Here is a 27,545-nt window from a genome sequence, read left to right as displayed (position 1 = left end):
AATGACGAGAAAGAGTACAGGAATGAGATAGAGAATCTGGTGAACTAGTGTGGCAACAATAATCTCTCCCTCAATGTCAACAAAATTAAGGAGATTGTCACCGACTTCAGGAAGCATAAAGGAGAACATGCTCCTGTCTACATCAACGGGGACAAAATAAAAAGGGTTGAGAGGTTCAAGATTCCAGATCACCAACAAACTGTGCTGATCACCCCATACAAACACCATAGTTAAGAAAGCCCACCAGTGCCTCTACTTTCTCAGAAGACTAAGGAAATTTGGCATGTCAGCTACGAATCTCACCAACTTTTACAAATGCACCATAGAAAGCATTCTTTCTAGTTGTATAACAGTTTGCTATGGCTCCAGCTCTGCCCAAGACCGCAAGGAACTACAAAAGGTCGTGAATGTGGCTCAATCCATCACGGAAACCAGCCTCCCATCCACTGACTCTGTTTACACTACCCACTGTGTCGGCAAAGCAGCCAGCATAATTAAGGACTCCATGCACCCCGGACATTCTCTCTTCCACCTTCTTCCTTCGGGAAAAAGATACAAAAGTCTGAGGTCACTCAAGAACAACTTTTTCCCTGCTGCTGTCAGGCTTTTGAATGGACTTAACTTGCATTAAGTTGATCTTCCTCTACACCCTAGCTACGATTGTAATACTGCATTCTGTACTGTCTCCTTTCCTTCTCTATGAATGGTATGTTTTGTCTGTATAGTGCACAAGAAACAATACTTTTCACTCTATGTTAATACATGTGACAATAATAAAATCAGATCAAATCAAAACATACACATGCGCGTACACATGTACCACTCAAATTAGCAGCACATGATGAATAATCACAAAAAGAAAGCAAAATACTGCAGATGTTGAAAATCTGAAATTAAAACAGAAAATGCTGCATAGACTCAGTCGTTCCGGCAACATCAGTGGAAAAAGAAACAGCTAAGATTTTCCGCTTTCATTTGCACTGGGCAGACAACAAGAATGGAAAATATCATGAGAAGGCCAAAGTCACGTTTCACGTTGATATAAAAACAGGAAGCAACTGTCCCCTCCCCAGCCAGTGCAGACCGTATTTCCTGTCATTCAACATTGGGAACCTCATTGTAGTATATTTGCATATAATTATTGGGCCATATGCTGGAATCATAACCCCACATCGCATCCACAGTGTCATGATGGTGCCATATACAAGCGGTCTCAGAAGGCATGCACTTGACCAGCAGTACTCCCAGGGATGCTACCATGTGAGCACAGCACTCACAGTGTGGTTACACACTCAGGGGGTAAAGGGTAGTGCCAGGGGGTGCCTGGATGATGCCAAGGTGATATCAGGGGGTGCCAAGGTATGCACCTGGATGAAGAATGAACCCTTGCCTACCTTTTTGCTGTAAATTCCTACATGGCGTAAAAAACCACAAATGCTATTGGCATATTAAACACCACTTTTCCCAGCTGACATTGGACTTTGCCAATATTGAAGAAACTCTCACCCAGAGTTAATGTTTTGAGTTCACATGATTCTTCTTCAGCTCTGAAGAAGTGACCTACAGACTCAAAACATTAATTATGGGTGGGATTTTCTGCAGAAGAGACGGCCCACCATTGGCCAGTAGTGGGATCTTCTGGTACAACATTGTCAATGGGGTTTCCCATTGAATACACACCTCACCTCCATGAAACCCACAGTGGAGGCGTGCCATCAGTGAGACCAGAAGATCCCGATGTGAAGAGCCAGAAAATTCCAGCCTCTGTTTCTCACCACAGATGTTGTCAGATATCTTGAGTCTTTCCTGCATTTTCTGTTTTAATAAATGAGTAGTCACAAGCTTTATTGTAATTTTAATATATTACTTAGCAGTAGTTTATATATTATCTGTAGAAGAATAGTGCATGATAAGCATATGTTGCTTATCAGTTTCCAGATGTTGCATTGATAAAGATACCATAAGCATTTTCAACAAAGAGGAAGAAAGATAGTCACTAAATGCTTGTAATTCTGACTTGGGCTTTGAAAGGGTGAAGGAAAAGGAGGCACTTAGGTCATAAATGAAAGCAAGAGGTGGGGGGGTGGGACTGAAGACTACACATGATTGGAGCAAGAGGAGAGGGAATGGTGGGAAAGGAATAGGCAGACATGTGACTGCATTGAGGTGATAGGACGGAGATGGAATGTGAAGCTATTGCATATGTATCAGGTTAGATAGATGGAACAATGCAACGCTTCATCGAATATATCCTACAACGAAGGGAACATTGACAGCCATGTCTTCAGCTGCATGGATGCTAAGCTTTGGAATTCCATCTCTAAACTTCATCGCCTCTTGACTTTGCTTTCCCGCTAAGACATTCCAAAATACCTATCTCTGTGACCAAGCATTTGGCCACCTGTTCTATTTACATTGCTTGGTGTCAAATTTTCTGTGATAGCACCTCTGTGAGGCATCTTGGAATGTTTTGTTATGTTTAGGGTGCTATGTAAAGTCAAGTTGTCGTTGCTGCACAAATCTAGAAACATCTTTCCGATGTCTCACTGACACTGGCATGCTGTCCCCCAGAACAATGTAATTTTTGAATTGGGTTGAGCAATACATTGGATGATCTGCAAACATTATGTTGAAAGTCCCAGTCCCCATTCGTACACAATACATCCATCATGGATTTCCTAAATTGGCTCATTTGTTTATGAGCTCCAATTTGTCCATTTTAAACTGCCAACTTTTCTTTCTGCCAATGACTCACACAACTGTGGCTTTTGCTGGCCATTGTAATATCTCCATAATCAAAACAAAAGGGATATAGACCACATGCCTCGGGAATGAAGGCAGTTCCAAACCTCCAGATAACTGCAGTAGTTAGTTGCAAGCTAAAAGAAAAGAGAAAAACATGTTTTGAATTCCTTTTACTGCAAAAAAAGGAACCTCCCATAGTCCTTTCCTCTTTATCTTTTGTCTACATTTGTTTTTGTGGGAGTCAGGCTGTGCTGATAGTGTTAACCCTGTGTTCTACTAAAATAAAATCCTTCTGTCCATTGGATAGAGGTACCAGGAGACTGTTGGAACGAGGTCCCTATGGCTGAAAACCTATTCCATTTGAGAACAATTATAATAAATTGTACTTTCTGGATTTGGAATCTGCGTACGATATGTAGAATGAGATACCCAAATGTTGGACAACACTGAAGAGAAGGAGGAAGAGAAAGGTACTGCTAAGAAAAATAAATAAAAATAAAAGCATTAAAAAAAATGCACAGAATGCCTGCTTGTGTGAGCTATCCAACTAGCTCTGTTTGGATTCAGAAGCCAGCAAGAATGTCAGAAAGGAGGAAAGGGGGGAAAAAAGTAGAATAAAAATTCACCCACTGAAATAGTTGTTTCAGAAACAAAATACCTGAGAAAGGGTTAAAATCTTTACAGTGAGTTCAAAATTGTGATATAGTGCAGACTTTTTTTTTCTGCTCACCAGCTGCATACAATACAACTTCCTTTTAAGCCCAGGTGCCATGTTTCTTAAAATCAGAAACTAAGCGAATAGGCCCATCAAACTGGAACTGCTTTGCCGAGTTCCTCCTCATTTACTGGAAACCGTAAGTTACAACCCAAAAACACATTTCTTAAACAGTCAGAAACTTGGCAAGCACGTTTGAGGTTTGGGGTACATAACAGGCATTTTGTCAGTTGCTGGGCAATCCCACTTGAAAGTGAAAAGCTAATAGGCTAGCAACCATTGCGGCAGTCCGCATGCGGACCATTATCTGGGTTTTCCATTTTATTTAAGGTTGCTGTGAGAAACAAATTACAAGAAATAAAGCATTGTTTTGACCACTAAATGATTAAATGCAAAGGGAACTACAGGAGCAGTACATTAAGGAACTTCATTACTAATCTACTTCAATCACACATTTTGCTTAAAACCATGGCATCAGATGATTTAAAAAGGCATATTTTCTGGAGAAACAGTAAAACATAGAACAATACCACATAGGAACAGGCCCTTCGGCCCACAATGTTGTGCTGAACATTACCCCAAATTAAACTAGTCCCTTCTGCCTGCCCTTGCTCCACATCCCTCTATTCCTTGCATATTCATGTGCTTATCTAAAAACCCCTCAAATGTCCCTATTGTATCTGCCTGCACCATTACCCCTGGCAGCACATTCTAGACATGGACCGCTTTCTGTATAAAAAAAAACACGCCCCTCTTTTGAACTTTCCCCCTCGTGCCTTAAATGCATGCCCTCTAGTATTAGACATTTCAACTCAAAAAAAAATCTGACTGTCAACTCTATCCATGCCTCTCATAATTTTACAGACTTCTGTCAGGTCTCCCTTCAGCCTCCACCACTCCAGAGAAAACAGCCCTAATTTGTCCAGCCTCTCCTTATAACTCATACCCTCTAATCTAATAGGAGTTTAACTGATAATAAAAAACTGATCCTGTCATGTTAGACTTCATGGAAATTAATATAATCTCTGATTGCCATGCTGTAACGTGCAAGTCGACAGTTTGTTCTCATTTCAATCACAATAGACTTTGAGACTGAAATAATTCTGCATCTGAGGTCACTGTCTTTTCATCTTAGTCAATGTATTCAAATCAAACCTAAACAGCTGGAATGAAGGTTTCTTTTCCCACACTAGGGACTGACTTAGTATGCCAGAAACTCAGTGGAATTTGGGAGGATTTCACTCTGATACAATTTGAGGGTCATGTAAATTGAGCAAGAAAATTTCCAATGTCCAGTGTTTCTAGCAAAACTGTAAAAGTTTCTTGGAACATGTTTATGATTTTGATGTAAATTTCCATCAGCAAAATCACCCCATGTTTATATTTGTTCATGAGATGTGGGTGCCGCTGGCATTTACTGCCCACTCCTAATTGCTTGGGAAGGCAGTGGTGTGCAGGTTGTCAGGGGAGATGGTTGGATTCTTTGTTTACAATGTCGTCAAGCACAATGATCAGTATAATTTTTTACCATTATCTTTACACTTACCTAAAAAAAAGTGAATTCTTTCTAAATATATGACCATAAGAAGTAGACCATTCAGCCTGAGTGTGCTCCTCTGTTCAGTGAAATCATGATTGACTGGATATGATAATCCTCAACTCCACTTTCCCATCTTATCTCCAAAACCGTTGATTCTCTTACTGCGTAAGAATCTGTCTATCTCAGCCTTGAACATGCTTAACGACTCAGCCTCTCCAGCCTTCTGCGGTAAATAGTTCCACAGATTCACTACCCTCAAAGAAGACATTTGTCCTCATCACTGTCTTAAGTGGGTGACCCATTATTCTGGTCCTATACTCTCCCTCTCAGCATCTATCCTGTCAAGTTCCCTGAGAATCCTGTAAGTCTCAATAAGGTCACCTCTCACTCTTCCAAACTCCAAGAGTACAAATCCAAACCACTTAACCTCCCCTCATTAGAAAATCCCTCCATATCCAGGATCAACCTAGTGAATCTTCTCTGCACTGCCTCCAGTGCCAGTATTATCGTTAGATAAGGAGACCGAAATGCTTCATGGCACTCCAAGTCTGGTCTGACAGTGCCTTATATAGTTTTAGCAAGACTTCCTGAATTTTAACCTCCATTACCTTTGAAGTAAAGGCCAGCATTCCAATTACATTCCCTATTATCTGCTGAACTTGCATGCTGTACTTTGTGATTTATGCAAGAAGACCCCCAAATCTCTTTGGACTGCAGCTTTCTGTAGTCTTTCTCCATTTAAATAATAATCAGCTCCTTTATTCTTCTTACCAAAGTGCACGTGGAGGATGATTTGTTTGCTAATTTGGAAGATTAAGCCGTGTCCAGCCTGTGTTTAATCCATATAGTCTATGCACAACTTCATTTGAAATGAATAGGCTAAAGGGTAGAAGTTGTTGACTGAATTGAATTTGGATCAATTCAAGTCTAGGAACTAGACTTTTGGAAAAGCTTGCCTCTTTTTGTGTCACTGAAGCACTTGACAGGCCAGTGGGGGGCTTCTCCTGGGATCAAGGACCCTGTGGGCAGAATTCCCACCCACCCTGACTGTCAACTTCTTTTCGGCCATGATGTGGAGATGCCGGCGTTAGACTGGGGTAAAAACAGTAAGAAGTCTGACAACACCAGGTTTAAGTCCAACCGATTGTGATTTTACTAACAAATAAATCGGCTGGACTTAAACCTGGTGTTGTCAGACTTCTTACTAACTTCTTTTTGGCCACAGCTCTTCTATACTCAATACCACCACAGGGAAGCAGTGGCTGCTGCCAGTACTGCACCCAGCCAACAGCTGGATCAAGAAGGGACCCAGGTACACGTGAGTAAGGGAGAGACTGGCAGAAAGGACACGGGACAGATCAGCAGAAAGGGCAGTGTTTGCTTCTTAGCAAGTCCTGCCCCCCTTCCTGATGCCTGGTCCCTCATTGAGGCACTGAGTGCCTTTGAATAAGTGTTTCCCATGCCTCCTCTGGGAGCTCATGTGTTTCCTTGTTGTGTTCCCTCCATGGTAAGCTCTCCTCGCCTGCCACTGGGTGAGTACCAGCACTAACAGCAGAAGGCTCTTAAGTGTACATTAATTGCCATGGATTTAATCAGACTGTAGGAAGGAAGATCCCACCAAATACACTCCTCCATGCCCCTATCCCCGAAGTCACCATAGGGAAAGCACAAGCTTCTGCCCATAGTTGATTGTTTAATTCCAGAGGATGAAAAGCTGTCCTCAAATGAAGGAGTTGTTGCTGTAATCATACAGTTTTAGTGTCTTTGGATAGTCTCATTGTTAAGTGTACTATTTGGCACAAATGGTTAAATTGATAGAAACAGCTTATTTCCATCAGAATATCTACAACAATGAACCACAAAAGGTGGGCATGACTAATAAAACGGAACTGTTTATCTAAACTAAAGTTGGTCTTTCAATTTGTCAAATTTAGATCACCAGCACAGTTACCCCTGTAACACTGGGTGCCTAACATCTAGAGAAATCCTGTAGCAAAGAGGTGAACGTCGTACAGGTGATAATATATAACATGGATCATACGTAGACCAGCAGCTGAGAACATCCTGTCCGGTGATTCGGATTATAATCAAGTTGACTTAGTCAAATCCAGAAGCAAACATACAAGGAAGTGTTTGAAAAAATACAAGCATTGTCAGTGGGAAGAGCAGTCAGATGTTAAGGCACAGCCCTTTAAATTGTGAAATAGTTGTTGCAACCTCTGGCAGTGCAAACGTGTGCTTCATCCAGTGGTTCAAAACAGTCCAAGTTTATGCATTTTATAGATAATCACTGGACAATTGGTGTCTGAACAAGAATCAATTATCAAGTGACGTGAGCCTACATGGAGTTTGTGAAGTTGTTTTAAATCCGAACAAATGTGTTCTTTTTGTCATTTAACTTTGGATTTTAATAAACCCTCGACAAAGGAGAGCCTGCCTTTAAATATAGCGATTTAACATCAAAACATTTCAAAGTACAAGGTACTGAATGTGAGCTCTGCAATGCATGTGGCCTGTCAATTATTACACACATTTGGATATAATGAAGAAATTAGATGTTTCCAATCCTGCAAGCTCACAATGAACTCAGATAGACATCAAATGTATTGTATCCAAGTTCAGCATTCCACCTGTGCAGGAGTGAAAATACAACAAACCATCTCTGGAGAAACACACTTCTCCGTAGTGAGCGTTACATGTTTTGGAGGACATTGCATCCAAACTCAACACACATATGCTATCGTGCATAACTTGGTAACAATCAGGAGGGGAAATCTAGTTAATTTTCCCACTTCCTAGCCCTGGGATACTGAGATAAATTCACTGTTGCAAGTCTCAATGCAACTGTAGAGTGACATTGAGACCTGCGATAGTGAAATCCCTGTCCCCTCTCAGCTGCAGTGTAATGCTGAGAGGAAGCTGTGGGGGACATTAAAAGGGGGAAAGCTCAGGTAAAAATAATGTAAAACTTCATAGAAATTAATAGTTAATCAAGAAAGGTTATATGGTGCTTCAAATTAGTGCTCTTGAAACTGGAAATTTGAGGTGCAATGCTGTGCACAGAGCTTCTTCCAATAATTGAAACCACAGGTTAGCTGCTTGTCTTCACAACCTTGTCATTAGTGATTTGATTACAGGGGATAAGGCCGAAAAATGCACAAAGCACCTCAACTCTCCCTTTCGCATCAAACAAAATGACTTAATTGAATGGAAAACCCATATCTGTATGCTTCTGTAGCACTGTAATGGAATGAGAACTACATACATCAAGACTTTGATCATGCAATGCTGCACCAGTCAAACACAATAAATTCATAACTGTAGTGCTGCAAACCAGAGGACAGAAATCTAAAGTGATTGGCAAAATAACCAAAGGCAAGGTAAGAACAAAAAAATGTTCGCGCAGCAAGCGGTTAGGATCTGAAAGACACTGCCTGAGGATACGGTGGGAGCAGATTCAATCATGGCACTGGAGGAGGAATTGAGAAGAGAAAAAACATGATAGTGATGGGAAGGCAGGGTTTGTTAAATTGCTCTTGTAGTCCTGTACAAGATGGGCAAACTGGCCTTCTGTGCTGTAACAATTCTATGAACATTGATTTAAATTACATTTTCACTCTGTTACCTCTTTGCACAGTATCACAAAATCAAAAATTTGTTTCAAATGTTAAAGTATTCCAGGAATAAAGTAATTAAATCTTACTTATTATTCTATTCACTTTTCTATCCACTTTTCCTACATTCCCTTGGTACTTAGAATCTTTGAATCATAGAATCCTGCAGTGCAGAAGAAGGCCATTCGGTCCATCTGCACCGACCACAATCCCACCAGGCCCAATCTCCATAGCCCCATGCATTTATCCTAGCTAGCACCCCCCGCCCCCCCCACCCTCCAACACCAAGGGCAATTTAATGTGGCCAATCTACCTAACCTGCACATCTTTGGAGTGTGGGAGGAAACCGGAGCATCCAGAGGAAACCCAAGCAGACACGGGGAGAATGTGCAAACACCACACAGACAGTGACCCAAGCTGGGAATTGAACCCGGGTTGCTGGGGCTGTGAGGTAGCGGTTTCCAGCACTGTCTCACCGTGCCACCCTTGAAGAAATTATATTTAGTATGATTCAGGGCAGTTAAAGCGAGTCACCTTGTGGAAAGCAAATGAGAAAACTGGCAAAAGTAAAATCCCTTCAAATATTATATAAGTTACATGAATCATTTGGATTTTATTCGCTAAAATTGGGAAATTGAGCATAATTGTAAAAACTGAGTTGATGTTGTTAAAAACTCTCCTGCAACACTCCTTGAACATGTATCATTTCAGCATCTCACTTGGCACTGGATATTCCCATCAGTTTCTGCCACCCGGATGTTGGGGTCTTTAACCTGCACAAGCCGACACCAACATTCACTGTCATAATCTTCATGGTGGCCATCTTTAAATTGGCCACCTCCATCAATGAGAAGACCAGCAGCTCTGAGTGAGTGGGTCGGAGAACATGAGGCCACTTCACATGCTGTGCATAAGAATAACAAATTCAGAGGGGTGAAGTCATAGCTGAGAGAAAATCCCTCCGGGTAGATGGTGTGGGACATGAGTGCAGCCTTTCTTGCCTTTGGCCTGACATTGTGGAACAGAGCATCTGGCTCCCATGGCTTGCCTCAGGGTTGGATGCCTCCATACTGCTTGCATCATCTGCAGGTGATCAGTGGATGTGAAACCATTGACAAAATGCCAGTGAAGCCACAAAATGTGTTAGTTGGCCAAGTGTCCCTGTGGAACATGATCCTGCTTCACGGAATGCCCCAATAGCTGATGAAGCTTCTCCACTTTTTTCCGAGCCCCCTCCCTGAACTCCCAATCTTCCTGCCCACCAACATGGGGTCAGTAAAATGCAGCCCCTGAAAATAATTGTCTCTACCATTAACAGGGTAAACATAAAATCTGCAACACATGGGTGCACAGACATTTAACATAGTGAAAGCTTCAAGAATTCTGTAGTAATAGCAAGAGGAAAACTTAATGTCATCAAAGTACTGAGGAACATTACTGCCTTAGAGCAACGTTATTCTCCATAGTATGTACAATGGAATCTTTCCAATTAATCTGTCATAATATCTAAAGGACACAGCCCATGCTTCACAGGGCAGCCTGCTGTTACCAATCTCCTCATGTCCAACATCAATCAACCTCCCAGCTCAAGAAAAATTAAATTCAAATTATGTTATCATATTGTACTTGACTTCATTCTATGGCTGCACCTCTGCACCATTTGTATATCAGCCAAAGTTGATTGTCTATTTGGAGGTCTTGAAGAACAAAGAATAAGCAAAATTACAGCACAGGAACTGGCCCTTAGGCCCTCCAAGCCTGCACCAATCATGCTGCCCGAATGAACTAAAACCCCCAACCTTTCCAGGGCCCATATCACTCTATTCCCATCCTATTCATGTATTTGAAGATGCACCTTAAAAGTCACTACCGTATCCACTTCCACTACCTCTCCCAGCAATGAGTTCCAGGCACCCACTACTCTGTGAAAAAAATCTGCCTCATGCGTCTCCTTTATACCTTGCCCTTCACACCTTAAACCTGTGCCCCCTAGTAACTGACTCTACCACCCTGGGAAAAAGCTTCCGACTATCCACGCCTCACATAATCTTGTAGACTTCTGTCAGGTCATCCCTCAATTTTTGTCGTTCTAGTTTGGACATACCAAGTTTCTCCAACCTCTCCTCATAGCTAATGCCTTCCTCTAATGTTTGGGTCAATGGAGATTCCAAGATAAAATTAAATATCTAAATATTAAATAAGATTAAATATTTTCTTAGAGCATGAAAATGGAGACCATAGTGTCGATGACACTCTAAGTACATAGACTGAAAAATATCTGAATGGCTATCAGCCTTCACTGATTGAACACATAATTCAAATTGTAACAATAATATCCCATGTGACTCATGGGACATGGACAACATGGTGGCACAGTGGTTAGCACTGCTGCCTCACAGCACCTTGGACTCAGGTTCATTTCTGGCCTCCGGTCACTGTCTGTGTGGAGTTTGCACTTCCTCTCTATGTCTGCATGGGTTTCCTCCGGGTGCTCTAGTTTCTTCCCATAGTCCAAAGATGTGGAAGTTACGTGGTAAATTGACACTTGTGTCTGGGGGATTAACAGGATAAATGTGTGGGGTTACAGGAATAGATCCTGGATGGGATTGTGGTTGGCACAAATTCAATGGGCTGAATGGCCTCCTATTGTACTGAAGGAATTCTATGACCCACACTATCATAGTTTATCATGTGGTTCATATTATTTTGATTTGTATACAGCGGTACTCTTTGCATGCATCAGAAGATATCTCTCACTACCTACATTCATTGCTAAAGCTCCACAGCACAAGAGCGCAAGTTATAAAATCCTTTCACGAAGCAAAACCGGAAAACAATGTTTCTCTCTTATGCACAATGCACCCAGCGAAGCTCTCTCTCTAGCTTTCAACAGAAAGGTTCACAAGATGGACATGGGGGAAGAAGAGTCAGTGAATTCCTTATGCCAATAATCATGGCATAAAATAAATTGTAGGCAAATCAATTTTTTAAACTGAATTTGTATTTCATCTTCTGATAATTGCTCCTCTTGCATTTTCCTTCCTTCTTTCGAGGGAATTGGCTGAGTTCTGTTCTATGCCTCCCCCTGGGTGTATGCTGAAGACCAGGGAATCATTATTGTGGAAATATTAGTCGGTGGCAGGGTACATTGGAGGATTGAACTCTGCCAAATTAATGTTTAATAACTTAAACTGCTTCCATTAGAACTGCTAACAGATTTAATTAGTTAAAACACTATCCCATGTAATACTTAGCCATCAGCCAAGGTAGCAGCACATATATTGTAGTAAACCTCAGTGATTTTGCATTTCGGATAGATAAAATCGTATTGGGCTCTTTTCTCAACTTCCCCGTACAGTAATTTGCTGTTCTCCTGCATCAAATGCTATCAAGCCACACGTGGCTGAAGTAAACCTCTTTTGAAGAACTGAACAAGAGGGCATACTTACAGCACGGATTGAGGCAACTCACTCTACACTTTTAATTTCTCTGAGCGGCAATGTTTTGGATGTCCTCACTTTACAACGGAGGAGGCTATCACTGAGCTATGTCACCTGTTGCAGTCATTTGAGTCTTGAACCAGGGCACTGAATGCACTTCCTGAGATTTTTAACATCACCATCTTGTTTAACTTTTCTGCAAGTCTCCTTCTAGTCCGCAGAAGACAGCATGAGCAACATCTGATCATTTGCAGTCCCCCACGCTATCGGGGCAGTCACTGTAATTTAATTAAAATAAACTCTCAATCTTAGAAAATTGTTAAAAGAGGATGCTGGGGATAATGCTTGACAAAGATCTGATTTTCAAGTACCCATGGAAAATACACTCCTGCACATAATTTTTTTATTTTTAAAACTTTACTGCCTTGAATTGATTTTTTTTAGTATGCTTACCATTTTTGCCACTTTTCTGAATCTAGGCAAGAAATATGGCACTTTGTCACTTAGACTGCCTCAGTTCCCACCACCCTCTTCCTGTTGGTGTCAATGGATTGAAAGGAATCAACAATTAAACAAAGAAGGCTTTCATTTTTCTTTTATAGCTCACCAGTTAACTTGCTGACCTAAAATCCAATTTTTAATCTAGTTGCTAAATTGTAAATTTTAAATGAGCTATCGACTGAAAGTAAATGAGACACAAAACAATTTGATGTAAACTGGTCAGAGTGCTACCAGAAAGAATTAAACCCTGACCTGTATTAGCAGCCTTGAGAACATGGCATGATTGACAACCCAAGCCAACCAATCTCAGGCTTTGAAAAACAACCAGCACAAAACAAGCAATGATTCACCTGCAGCCTCGTTCTAGACCCAAGGTGAATTTCATTTTCATGTACTTTAGCTGGAGTCAAATTTCCCACCAATCTTTTTTAAACAACATACAGGCCATCCACTTTTAAGATGAACAGCCTTAAATTATAAAGAAAGGTTTAAAAAGCACGCTATAAAATAATCATAAAAGAGAAGTCAAAAGTGGGAATTGTGGTCGGAATGTTCCAGCTGTTCACACCACCGGAATTTTTAGGTCCCACTGCAATGAACGGAGGTTTGGCTGAGTGCCAAATTCTCCATTCTCACTTGCAGCAGCAGTGGGGTGTGAGCGGCTGGAAAATTCTGGCCAAAGTCAGTATTGTAATACAAAGGTATAGTTCTCGTGATTGAAAGTCAATTGATTTGTCTAAGCTCTGAATCATCCATTGGGCAGCAAATTTTTCAAAACTGTATGCATTTGCATTCATCCAGGACACTGCCGATTGGAAATGGAAGATCTTCTGGTCACCAGCACTGAGCCGTCATAAGTCAGGAATTTCATATTAAGATGTAAAATCGAGGCCTTAACTGTGCCCTGTCTAGTTAAGGGCCCAAATTTTACTGTAATAATAGTGGCAAGGCTATCAGTGCTCCCCATTATGACAGGGTACATCTGACAGAACTATCTGGTGTCCACATTGCACAGTTAAACGTACAAGTGAAATTGCTGAAGTTGTTGTCAGAGATAACCTGTTCCCCAGCAGTACTCGGCAATAGGCCTACATTAAATGGCTCCAATGGCAAGAATTTGAGGTACTTATCCACTAGGTTCAGACTAAAAATGGCTGAAAAGATTAGGATTGTTACATTCAGGAGAGAGTGAGCATTCAACAGCATAATTAAGTGCTGAACAAACCTGGGTATTTCCTTTGGAAGAAAAAGCGAGGTCCTTTTCCAAGTACATTTTTACCTTTTTCTGTCCGTCAACCAAAATCCCCTGTAAATTGCACCATACTGGAAATGCAGATAGCAGAGATTTCCACGAGTCTAATAAGCCTGCAAATAGTCTGTCGGTAACTCTCAACAAGTAAGTTAATGGCTGGTACTTCAGTATTGAGAGCAAATTTGGGTCCTATGCCCGAACATCAAGCTTCCACTACACTCGGATCACATTTTTCCAGCTGGCACATCAGTTGTCCTGTGGCTCCAGAATAAGATAGGCCATTACTGCTCTAAAGTGAACAACTAGGTGCCCAACAAAAATCTCAACTGTGACCATCTCATCTTTTTTCATGCACAACTCTTATACCTAGAAGATTTTCAACTCATTACTGCCTGTGCAATCAAAGTAAAGAATGTATTTTTTTCATTGATAGCACCGATACATTAAGGCACAGAAAGAAAACACTTTATTTGAGACATAAATCTAAGCAGGAAGCAGTAATGGTAATTTAGGCAAGTCACTGCTCCCTATGCAAAGTTTCTCTAGCAGTGAGGAAGAGTCAAATAATTGGTATTATAATATTCTATGCCTATCTCCAACCATTCTTGTATCAATTAGAGTGCTTCAGCTGAAGAGTAGAAATGACTGTATTTACAGGTCAATCATAAGACATAGGAGCAGAATTAGGCCACTCGGTCCATCGATTCTGCTCCGCCATTCAATCATGGCTGATATTTTTCTCATCTCCATTCTCCTGCCTTTTCCTCATAACCTCTGATCTCCTTATTAATCAAGAAATGGACCAGGCCATAACACATACCAAGATTTCAAAATAACTTTTTGAAGTTGAAAGGAAATATTGCATGTAATCTTTAGACCATAATAAACACAATAATTTTAGATAATTTATTTCCAGAACAACAGCGCACCATACAGTCATCCAAATATGATAGTCTTCATATCTGCAGTGCAATGTGATAATGAGTATTAAATTAGCGTTAGTATCAATACTTGGGTGAAACTCCAGGAATTATCTACATAATGGCATAATGGGAGTACCTTCAGCACTTGGATTGCTGCAGTTGAAGACAGTGGTTCACAATTAGGGACAGATCTTGTCAGCAACACCCACATCCCTTGACTGAATAAAAGCAGGTAGCATATGAAATTACCAATACAAAGATTAATTTACAGTGAATACTAGGGTGGGGCATAATAGGATACACATTTTTAATCTCATTAAAACAACTAACTAAACACATGCAAATTCCACACAGCCACTTGGAAAATTGAACCCAGTCCCTAGAGCTGCAAGTCAGCAGTGCTAACCACGGTGTCACTGTGCCACCTCATAGCTCCAGGGACCTGAGCTCAATTCCAGGGTGACTGTCAATGTGGAGTTTGCACATTCTTCCCATATCTGCGATGGCTTCCTCCGGGTGCTCCAGTTTCCTCCCACACTCCAAAGATGTGCAGGTTAGATGGATTGGCCATTCCAAATTGCCCCTTAGGGTGCCAGGATGTTTGGATTAGATGGATTAGTGGGGTAAGTGTGAGGGGTTACAGGGATAGTGTGGGGAAGAGGGCCTGCTGGGTAAGATCAAAGTCTGTCAAAGTGTTGGTGCAGGCTTAGTGGGTTGAATGGCCACTTCTGCACTGTAAGCATTCCATGATTCTCCTATTCATGTGGGCAGCACAGTGGCACAGTGGTTGACACTGCTGCCTCACAGCACCAAGGACCCAGGTTCGATTCCTGGTTTGGGTGATTGTCAGTGTGGAGTTTACACATGCTCCCCATGTCTGCGTAGGTTTTCTCCGGGTGTTCCGGTTTCATCCCACCGTCTGAAAGACGTCCTGATTAGGTGCATTGGCCTTATTAAATTCTCCCTCAACGTACCCAAACAGGTGCTGGACTATGGCGACTAGAGGATTTTCACAGTAACTTCATTGAAGTATTAATGTAAGCCTACTTGTGACACTAATAAATAAATTTTAAACTTAGATGATCACACTCAGTCTTACATAAGTGACTTGAGTTTAATTTTCAGTGAATAATATTTTGATCTGGCCTTCTAATAATGTGGCATCTTCTACAGTATTTAATCTTTTAAATTCTAGCTTGATGTCACCAATCACTACTTCCCAATTTACCTTGTCTTTTATTCTTTTCTGTGCCATGCTATATATTGACTCTTGACCTTTTCATCTTCACATCCTTGAAATTACAAAGCGCAAGTTAGCAGAGAACATTCGGCACATTCTCATTCTCCTACTTTAAGGCAGGCATTATCTTCAATGGTGGATAGAAGGATGTCAAATAAGCACATTCAATGTTAATGCCCATATTACTAACAGTAAATTTTCTTTAATTTTGAAAGTGACTGGTTCTTGTGCTATTGCTATCAGAGTCACCAATGTATGAGCCCACAGCTGGGAAATTGTTGGAGACCAATAGTTGAAACACAAACTGAGTTCTTATCTGTAGTTTGTTCATATTCTAGAAACAGAGGAATAATTGATTCAGTTCATTCCACAGGGGTATGGAAATCGGTCATAAACTCATATGTGTTTCAAGTGCTGATCTAATGGTTTCACTTTTTTCAGCCTGAAGTGTGAAAATGCCAGTTTAGTTTATTCGTGCCTTGGAGTCAGAACATCGAGAGTTCAAACCCTAGTTCTGGATTAATTATAAACTCTAGGCAGCTTCTGCATTGTATTATTCAGAAGTGCTGCATTGCCAACAGTGTGATCCTTCACAAAAACCCAGTCTGCCACAGATAAGATACAAATGAAAGACATGCGGCATGATCTGAAGAAGAATGGGAATTCTCCCAGTGTCCTAGCCAATATTTATCTGCGACAAGTACCCCTGGCCAAATGAACTGGCTGCTTATTTTCAATTATTCAAGTCTATCTTGATTTTAAAAGAAAATCTTGCTCCTCATTTCGCTCTTCAAGGCACTGACTTTTGCTGGGAAATGTCTCCATGGTCGCAGGCTGCCCTTCAAACCCTCATCCGAAGAACGGAATTTACAAAGCACCTTTCACACCCACTGGATGCATATTTATAGCTAATGAAGTACTTTAAAATGTAGGCACAGTTGCAATGTAGAAAATGCAGCAGTCAAATTGTGCAGTTGAGTAAACACCCACAAAACAATGTGATAATTACCGATAATCTGTTTTTGTAATGTTAATTCAGGATAAATATTGGCCAACATATAACTCCTCTGCTTTTCTCTCAAATAGCGCCATGGCATCTTTTAAATCTAACCACATAGGCAGGTGATATCTGGCTTTAACATCTCATCTGAAAAGTACCAAACCATACAGTTCTCCTTCAGTACTGTGAGGTAGCAAAAGCCTTGATTTCTGTGCTCAAGCCATGGAGTGGAACCTGAACCTAGAACCTTGTGACTTAAACTCAGCCACAGCTCACACCCAAGCATAAGTCTAGACAATCAGTGCTGGTAAGCTGCATATATTTCCAAGGACTGTGGTAGCTGTTCAAACCTGGCAATTGAACAGGACACAGAACAAATCAGTGCTGTGGGCATTTACAGCGAAAGGTTACACAGGTTCCATGGGCATGCCAACATGCAATATGGAACCAAAGACAAATTTATTTTTTTCTGTTAGGTTGCTGTCACATTATACTGATTAGGCAGTTGAGTTTATATTTCTTAAATTAAGCTAATTGCCTCTGCCTTTTGTTATCATCTGGAGTGCGAACATACAAACATACGAACAAGGAGCAGGCATTCAGCCCCTCAAGCCTAATCCGCCTTCTGGATGATCTAATAGTAACCTCAAATCCACATTCCGCTTACCCTGAATAGCTTATCACCTCTTTGCTTACCAAGAATCTATCGACCTCTATACAATGGCAATGCATTGCCTGAAAGGATATTAGAAACAGAATGTAACTTGGCTAGGGCATTGATTAGCACTGCTGCCTCACAGTGCCAGGGACTCAGGTTCAACTCCAGCCTCAGCTGACTGTGTGGAGTTTGCATGTTCTCTCCATGTCTCCATGGGTTTCCTCTGGGTGCTCCATTTCCCTCCCACATTCCAAAGATGTACACGTTAGGTGGATTGGCCATGCTATATTGCCCCGTAGTGTCCCAAGATGTGTAGGTTAGGTGGATTAGCAATGGTAATTGCACAGGGTTAAAAGGATGGCGGGGGGGACGCTTCTGCACTGTAGGGATTTTCTGGTTCTAATGATGATTTTCAAGAAGGAACCAGATTTATTCTTGAAGAGGAAAAACTTGCAGGGCCATGGGAAATGAACAGGACAGGGAGGTAATATGAATTCAAAGAGCTCATGAAATCACAATAGCCAAAATGTATTTTTTCCACCAATGGTAATTATATGATGAAAACAAAAGGAAAGAGAACTCTATATGCTTGGTCCCAGTGATACAAGTTATTTGGAATTTATCCACAGTCTTCATATCCTGGTAATAATTTAGGTGTTGGTTCCAGGGACAGACTTTCATTTAGGGTTGCTGATATTGCGCTGTTAGTGAGCAAAACAATGTTTCTGACATCCCATTAAATGAATTAAAAAAACAAAGGGGGTGAAATCAAGTCAGTGAGAGAGATTAAAACAGGGAGAGAGGGAAAGTGAAAAATAAAATGAGTACAATGTTTATTTGTTTATTAGGGTCGTAGGATAGGCTTACATTTGCACTGCAATAAATACTTCAGAAATCCCCTAGTTGCCATATTCCCACATCTATTTGGGTGCGCTGAGGAAGCACTTAACACAGCCAATGCACCTAACCAGCATGTCTTTTGGGTTGTGGGAGGAAACCAGAGCACCTGGAGGAAACTCATGCAGACACAATGAGAACATGCAGACTCCACACAGGCAGTGACCCAAGCCAGGAATCAAACTTAGGTCCCCGGCACTGTGAGGTAACAGTGCTAACTATTGTACCACCATGGTTTCACCATGGGTTCACTGAGTTCAGAGTACTGTTCTGCATCTCCTTGGTTGAGTTACTGAGTGAGAAAAAGTGTGAATGAATGAGACAGTACAAGTGAATCAATAAATATGACAACAAGTGAAAACAGTGATAACGTTTGAGAAAGTAAGTGAACAGGAGAGAAAAGGATGAGAGAAGGAATATGTGTATCCATAAGAGTGAGCATGATTCAGTAACTAGGAATGTGCAACTGAGTGAATGACTAAGTAACAGACTGAGCAAGGGAATAAGAATGAAGAAAGAGTAAGTGTATGAGAGTAAAGGAGTGAGTGTGAAGGTGAGTTACTGAGTAAATATGAAAGCGATTGATTGAGAGTTGATGTGATTTGCTGAGTTCGTGAATAAGAGTGTGAATGAGTATGAATTTGAGAGAGTGAGTGTATGAGTGACTCTGAGAATAGGGCCCAGTTTTATCTTATTCAAAATCTAATCACTTATGCAGAGTTAAAAACATCTCACATATGACGATGAGTGAGTGCATAGGAATGAGTGTGAACCACTGAGTTAGTGAAGAGTCTGAATCAAGGGGATTTGCAGCAGCCTGCAACAAGACTCATGGGGCAGCATAGTAGCACCGTGGTTAGCATTGCTGTCTCAGTGTCAGGGATCTGCTTCAATTTCGACCTCGGGTGACTGTCCATGTGGAGTCTGTACATTTTCACCACGTCTGTGTGAGTTTCCTCCCACACTCTAAAGGTGTGTGGAATAGGTTGATTGGTCATGCTAAATTGCACCTTAGTGTGGGGAGACTAGCAGGGTATATATGTAAGTTTACGGGGATAGGGTCTGGGTGGGATTATGGTCAGTGCAGACTTGATGAACCAAATGGCCTCCTTCTGCACTGTAGCGATTCTATGATTCTTAAGTTCCAATCTCTGCACTCACCTTCTCACACACTCACAGTCAAAGCTAAGACACAAGATGAAATTCAGTTTTTAACAAATTGTAAAAAATACCACTTGACTGCTCAGATGTTGTACAAGGACTGGATTTTATGCTCTTCCACTGGGCAGTGTGAAAGCAGCTACACAATCTACTGGGTAACCTGCCAGCTGCCTACCCACCCACCCCTGCTCCCACTGCAATGCTACCAACAGCGGGGAGTCACAATGGGCAGTCCACCCATCAGTGAGCCAATTGGACCCTCAATTAATGGCTCATCCTGCTACTTATGGGATTTAACTAGCAGTGAGAGGTGTCTACGCCAGGGTTCCTTGCTTGGGTTGGTGGCGGGCAGGGGCTTACCCTGCCTTAAGTGACCACTTTAGCCAATGAGAGGACATCACTAGCCAAGGCATCACCATCCCAACTGAAGGCTCTCCTCCCTCCATCACCTTTCAAAGCACCCCAATCCCCCCAACCATCCCATCCCGCTTCATCCCATAGTATAAATCTGGTCCAAATTTCCTTGTTTTCAGCTCTGACGAAGGGTCATCCTGACTCGACACATCAGCTATATTCTCTCTCTGCAAATGCTGTCAAACCTACTGAGAGTCTGCAGTATTTTCTGTTTTTGCTTCAGATCTTTGCCTGGGCCTGCCAACATGGCCCCGTGGCCCCAGCAAGACAGCCCCTCTCCATCCCTCAAAGCCTGAATCCAAATAATTACCAAGATTTAACCCAGAACCCTTCCTGACTGCAGTAGTTGCAATGGCCTCTGCTCCATGGGCACTGCTGGCTGATTGACTGGTGGCTCTCTGAGGCAGGCTTCCCTCTTCCAGAGAGGCAGAAATCCCACCTTCAGACTATTTATGGCCAACTGGCTATTAAATCGTGGCAACCATTCTACTGCTAAAAGAGCTCCCCATCCCAACCTTTTAGCTGGCGGGGGCAGAGGGGGGGGAATCCATAGTACCCTACAAAACCCAGCTCCAAGACCTTACAGTAGCCAAAACATTAAAAGACAATTGATGGCACAGTGGCTAGCAACGCTGCTTCACAGCACCAGAGACTGGGGTTCAATTCCAACCTTGGGTAACTGCATGGGTTTGCTCTGCTTCCTTCCACACTTCAAAGGTGTGCATTAGGCCATGTTAAATTGCCCCTTAGTGTCAGGGGACTAATGGGGTTAAGATGATAAGGGGTAGGTGGGATTGCTGGTAGTGCAGGCTCAATGGGTGTGAATAGCCTCCTCCAGCATAGTAGGGATTCTATAATTCTAAATTCACACACAGCTCATATACTGAAATAATATCAATGTTTCCAGACTTGTATAATTACTTGCTGCAATTTACTCTAGTTATCTAATTGGATAGCTTCAAGAGTCAAACGGTCCTGTCCTGTGCCGTATCATTTTATGATTCTATCATTTTTTTAATCAACTGTTTTCATATTATCAAATGCAAACATGTCTTGTTATGATCACGTGTGCAGATTTAGCACCAGATTAATTATTATTTAGACTCATTTCACAGAAAACCGTAGGCACCCCAAAATCATTCTTTACATGTTGTTCTCTCAAACCTGTTAAACAGCCTGAACATGTTCTTACCAACATCAACACACAAACCTTTCCCAGTGGGGGCGGGCGAGGGGGGGGGGGGTGCTGCAGTCATTGAATAATTGTCTCTGCAATAGGGACCTTAGCTTTCCTTTCCTTTCTGTAGCCACTATAGTACCCCAATTGCAGTCTTAAATGAGATCAGCAAGGTCAGCAGAAACTGAATAGCATTATGATGTGTTAATGCAGCTCATTGTACCAAATGGCCCAGCTCCCTCCCAATTCAACTTCATGATAACTTCAGGAATATGATTATCAACAGTAAGTCAAGGAGATTTCAAATACTACTACTTTCCCTGAGCAAATCAATAGCTTGCATGTATACTCTATTATAATGCCTTATAATTGTTGGAAACTTCAGGTGGCACCAGGTAAGGTAGTAAGTATGATAGCAGCACTATAAATTGATTTTTCCAATTGCTGTTCCTTACTTATTGATTCCAGCTGGAAAGAGAGCAAGTATGTCAGCTGCCTGGGAGCAGGATCAGGCTTGATCATGATGCCCCCATGACTGAACAATTTGCCAGCACTGATGGGGCGGAATTTTCCCAAAGAATGACCAAGTGTCATAACAGCAAGAAAACCAGAGCGGCAAGGACCAGACTGCAATTCTCCCACACTTAGTCATTTTTTGGGAGAGTGATGCGTTGCATGCTGGTTCTGGGAGGGGGCGGGACTTAAACATGCCAGTGAGCTCAGCTGCAAACTATTTTGAAAGGGCACCCCAATCTCATAATGCACTGGAAGACCCTCTCTGTCCCCCATGGAACACCCTCCACCGCATCAGCGGCATGTTTCTCACCTACTCCCGGATATGGATTGCTGGCATTGGGGTCTTCCCAATGAGTCCCCTTCATGACTCCTAACATTTCCCCCCCTCATGCACCCCCTTTATAGCATCCCACCTGCATAGCTTTCTCTTAGGCCCCACTCTCTTGGCACTGCCCCTGGCACTCAGGTCTTTTCTGGGCGAGATCTGATTTGTGCCAATAAATCATTATAAGCCATTTGTTGCTGAGCACAAAACCCATTTTTAGGCCCAGGCACAATTTTCCAGGATTGGCATGATCTGTGCCAGGCACAGTCAGGCCAGAAAATCATCCCCACTATTTCAACTTGAATGAAATGCTGAGGAGTGACCAATACGAAGTGGCACCCTGGTGCACAAGTTGTCACCCATAGGAGGAAGAAGGAAGACACAGTATAAAACAACAATTCTTGGAAACCAAATATGTATTTTGTTTGTACATGATGCTTCTGTAAATATTTAAAATGGGCAACTGTTTGCTTAAGGTACTTGGTTGGATACAGAGAACTGCAATGGTAAATTTGACTTGTCTCAAAATAATTGATAATGCGATAATGTGATAATTACACCTATAAGGACAGCACAGCAGCACAATGGTTAGCACTATTGCCTCACAGTACCAGGGACTCAGATTTGCTTCCGGCCTCAGGTGACTGTGTGGAGTTTGCATGTTCTCCCCGCGTCTGCGTGGATTTCCTCCGGGTGCTCTGATTTTCTTCCGCACTCCAAAGATGTGTTGGTTAGGTGGATATGCTTTGCTAAGTTGCCCCTTAGTGTAAGGGAGACAAGTTGGGTAAATATGGGGATTACAGGGATACAGCCTGGGTAGGATTGTTGTCAGTGCAAGCTCGATGGGCTGGATGGCCTCATTTTGCACTGTAGGGATGGTCTGATGATTCTATAACAATAAACACACAAGGTGATTGTTTTTGCCTTGAGCTTAGATGTTTTTAGGAAATAATAAGTTAATGTTTATCACAAAGCATAGAGAACTCTGAATATCAGGAAACCACAAATCAGTAAATAAATAGGTACAGTACAGACAAAATGAGAAACTGTCAATGTAGGAAACAAAATACAGACTTAAATCTTTCCATGAATCCTCTCTGTTCTATTTTAAATGTTCTTCAGCTTATGATATTATTTACTATTCCCATTTCCCATCCAATCCTCGCTGATCAAACTTAGTGCTTTCTCCTTTGTAATGCAAAATTGAACTAAAATTATACATCTGCAAACAAATTAAAATAATTGCTATATTTAAATCGTGCTTGTTCATTTTATATATATGAAAACTAATATGGTAAATAAGTATAGACGGCGTATTAAAATCTGTATCGCTTGTAGAAGCTTGAGCATTTCTCCTCGACACACTTCATAATTCTTTGAAAACAGTTGTAATATACCATGTGCGATAGACGCGTTTAATGGACCATAATTACTACACGGTGAGAGAGTGGCTCTTCGCGGGAAGAAGTTTAGTGAAAATTCACTTTTTCTATGCACCTGACCTTGGAAACAACATTGTAAACAAGTTCAGTTTGACCAATATTGTAGAATTCTTGTTTTTTTTTCCTCTGTCAGTTCAGTTCATGCTGGGATTCGAGGCTGACTCTTATTTATGGCGTTCCAGAGCTCCTGACAGTCTTTCAAGGACGGTGGAGGCAGCCAACCCATCCGCCTGATCTCTGTAACATTACTTCTTATACCAAAAGGTCACTGCGTACAAGACAGTTGGACCCCTTCATGTCTGACACAGCTGACCGCCACCAAATATAGACTCCAGCAGCTTTAGATATATACCATTTGCTCTAATGATTTACAAATATAATTTCTATTATTGAGATTAAGTGGAAAGGTTATTTGCACATTCGAATCCAATTTGTAAACGGAATTTAATCGGTCCGTTAGCTAAACTGGGCGCCCGCGGTGGGAGGGAACTAGGTTCATTTTAACTACAAGATTCGGCGATCCAAGCTCATTTCACCATTCTCTATATATCGCTGCTAGCGCACACAATGTTTCATTAAAGGCGAAAAAGGAAGAACATTGCAAAAATCAACACAGGCTGAAGATCACACCAACAGTCTAATCGTGTTTGGAATAGTGGTAGAAATCAGCTTCGAGTCACTGTACCATCCCAGACTACATCCCTCCCCCCCCCCCCCCATACATTTCTATTAAGCAAGGAGCAACCCTCTGTTAAAATGTGCTTTAAGTGATTCAACAGGTCATTAACAATGTCAGTTTCATGTGCTCTCACCTACCCGCCCCCCCCCGTACTTGGGGAACATTGTGAGATGCGAGGTACAATTTGCAGGCAATGTGTAGCCAGCCCACACTTAGCTGATTGCAGTTCCAATATTATTAACTGTATTAAATGGTCATTTTTCTCTCCCTCATGTCCCCGCTGGATCACTGCTTGGAATGCACCAGTAACCTTACGGCACAGCTTCCGATTTGGTGATGTTTTGAAAGCACGCCCTAATTTCTCAGAAAAACAGACAGGCAGTAGGCTATATACAATAGTGTGTGCACCCAGCCCCCCCGCGTGAAACACACACAAAATACAATCACAATAACTTTCCTTCCAACAAAATTGAACAGATGGACAAAACGAAACTGTTTAAAGAATTTTGGTATTGCAAGATATATGTATATATATTTAAAATCCTGAAATGAATCTTGCCTATCCGTCCACCAATTATCGTATTTCAGCTACAAATGCTTAGCGAAATGTTGTCAGGATCTTAACATTTATTGACTGACAGCTGCCGTAGTAAGTACTGAGTGATGTTTGTTACGAGCCTACACTCCAGCGGATCTGAACCGCAGCAGCATCAATTTATGACAGCAATTCATTACTTACATAGCGCTTTAATTTCTTTTCTGGAGGTGATTTGATGAGCCACCCGGTGTAAACGATGTCTTCTGCACTCATGGCTGTAAGGGGGGGGGGGGGGGGGGTGTTGGGAAACAGGAGGAGTCCCTTCTCCTGTGGATTGTATTCTGTACTATTTTCCCCTCCTGTTGCTATTGTTGCCACTCAGCTCCTCCATATAGAATGCGGAGTAAAATCCATCACAGTGGCTCTCATCTGTGCTTAATGGCACAAGTTCCTTGTGTTGGAGGCGGAAGCACTGCGAGCGACCGCGGACACCAGTTCTCCCACCCATTGCATAGATCCATCCAATAATAGTCACACTATGGCCATGACGTCTTGTAAACAACAAACACACACACGCAGATAGTATCGTCTCCCGTTTAGAAAATGCAGAAAGAAAAACTGAAAGCGCTTTCAAATGAGCCTCAAGGCACAATTATGGAGTAAAGTGGAGCAGAATGTTTTTTATAAGGCTTTGAATAGTATTGTTTTGGAGAAACACGCCCAATTGGGGAAAAAAAAACGTTTCATTTGGTGTAACCTCAGCCCTGTAATTCCTGTATTTTTGGGTTCTGACAGGTTGCTTGTTTTCACACGATCCAATCCCTGGTGAGATGATTTTGGGTTTTAAAATAAAATGGAAACTAACAAGACAAGCAATCTGATAAACAGATTAATTTTAAAAGTGGAATTCAGTCCACTGAACGCTTGTTAATCAGCAGGGACTTTGTCCATAAACAGAGGCGACACTAAAAGCGATATTGCGGTGATATGGACTTGTTTTTGTTCTTTCGACTTCTTATTTCTACTTTCGAGTCATTTTCTTTTGTTGGTCTTATTGGTGCTTTATGTAAATACATGAGCTAGAATTCCAAAAGCGTTATTAGGATGCTTAACGTGAGGGTGATTAAAGGTTGTAAACTCATTGGTTTATTTAGTTACAGACGATACACAAATGCAAGTTGTCATTGCTTATACTGTGTTTCATTCCCAAGCACTGCACACTTTGCTGACACAGTATTCATTTTGTATTACATTTACAATGCTATAAATAAATGTCTCCTGCTTATGATTGTTATACAATTAATCCCCCTCCTCAAACATTTGAAAGAATGATTTAAACTTAAACACCCTGGTAATGTTTTGATGAAAATATTTGTTATAGAACCACTGTGCCACCGGACCGCCCATGGTTAGCAATGCTGCCTCACAGCACCAGGGATCTGGGTTCAATTTTGGCCTCGGGGGTCTCTGTCTGTGTGGAGTTTACGCGTTCTCCCTGTGTCTATGTGGATTTCCTCCTGGCACTCCGGTTTCCTCCCACTGTCCAAAGATGTGTAGGATAAATTGATTGGCCATGTTAAATTGACCCTTGTGTTGGGGATTAGCAGGGTAAATATGTGGGTTTACGGGAATAGGCCCTGGGTGGATTGTGGTCGGTACATACTCCATGGACTGAATGGCCTCTTCCTGCACTGTATGGGATCTATGATTGTATGAAATACATTTACTTGATCGGCAATCATTCTCTGACCCACAACCTCCCTGCCATCATCCACCATGTTCTTTCTAATCTCCTTCAGTTTCAATCAATAGTCCAATGGTCATTGTTCCTCTACAGATTACTGTTATTCTTCCTAAATTGCAATGCATGGACCCTTCTGTCTGCATCCTCACTATGTCAAAATCAAATCTCACTGCAGTCTCCAGCTTAAACTCCACCTTTCAGTAGTTTCTAATCCAATCCCTTTTCTACACCTTTTGTACCAGGACTGCCCTTTATCTCAATTTCAATAATGCCAATAACATCATGCAACTGGGATGTGCATTTTTATTTCTACAAGAATGAATATTGAAGATTTCTTCTGATCACCATGTTGTGGAAATTCAGCTGAGTAGTACCTATTTTGAGATGCAAATAGCTTCTTAGGTTTCCAAATAATAGAAGTAGGATGTGTTCGCTCACACATAGAAAGAGTCATAGAATCCCTAGTGTAGAAAGATGCCATTTGCCCATCGAGCCTGCACTGACCACAATCCCACCCAGGCCCTGTTCCCATAATCTCACATATTTACCCTGCTAATCCCCCTGACACTAAGGGGCAATTTAACATGGCCAATCCACCTAACCTCCACATCTTTGGACTGCAGGAGGGAATCGCAGCACACAAAGTAAATACACGCAGACATGGGGAGAATGTGCAAACTCCATACAGACAGTGACCCGAGGCTGGAATTGAACCCGGGACCCTGTCGCTGCGAGGCAGCAGTGCTAACCACTGTGCCACTCATGCTGAATGATGTGCTCTAGCTGGCACATTGGTTAAGGGTTCTGGATGCACCGGAGAAAATAAGATCTATACAACAGATCGTACTTAAAGGCACCAGGAGATTTTTCCCACCCATTTTTTGGGCAAACTTAGTTGGTTGAACTGCCAGCACTCTGTGCTTCACAGACTCCGCCATGGATTCATATCGGTAGCGGGGGGTGTGTGTTGGGAGGGGGGGGGGAGGGGCTGGGGCTGGGGCTGGGGGGACACCTAATCCCGTAG

At 41.9% G+C, this 27,545-nt stretch overlaps 1 protein-coding gene across 3 annotated transcripts in view; it reads right to left on the bottom strand.

Moving 5' to 3' along the window:
• The window catches only part of gab3 (GRB2 associated binding protein 3), a 148,349-nt gene that overhangs the window by 97,647 nt on the left and 23,157 nt on the right, over positions 1 to 27,545 (bottom strand). For 2 of the 3 annotated variants that reach the window (XM_080187428.1, XM_080187429.1), the window contains exon 1: positions 24,979 to 25,245. The exons of the other annotated variant lie outside the window; for it this stretch is intronic. In XM_080187428.1, the coding sequence (XP_080043554.1) occupies positions 24,979 to 25,050 (72 nt within the window). In that variant the 5' untranslated portion in view covers positions 25,051 to 25,245. Of the gene's footprint in view, positions 1 to 24,978; positions 25,246 to 27,545 lie in introns of those variants that run through there. 3 annotated transcript variants of the gene reach the window in all.

This window comes from Carcharhinus amblyrhynchos, chromosome 4 (assembly GCF_965287045.1).
Source record: "Carcharhinus amblyrhynchos chromosome 4, sCarAmb.v2.hapA, whole genome shotgun sequence".
Classification (NCBI taxonomy): domain Eukaryota; kingdom Metazoa; phylum Chordata; class Chondrichthyes; order Carcharhiniformes; family Carcharhinidae; genus Carcharhinus; species Carcharhinus amblyrhynchos.
This window is presented reverse-complemented; position numbering and strand designations above follow the sequence as displayed.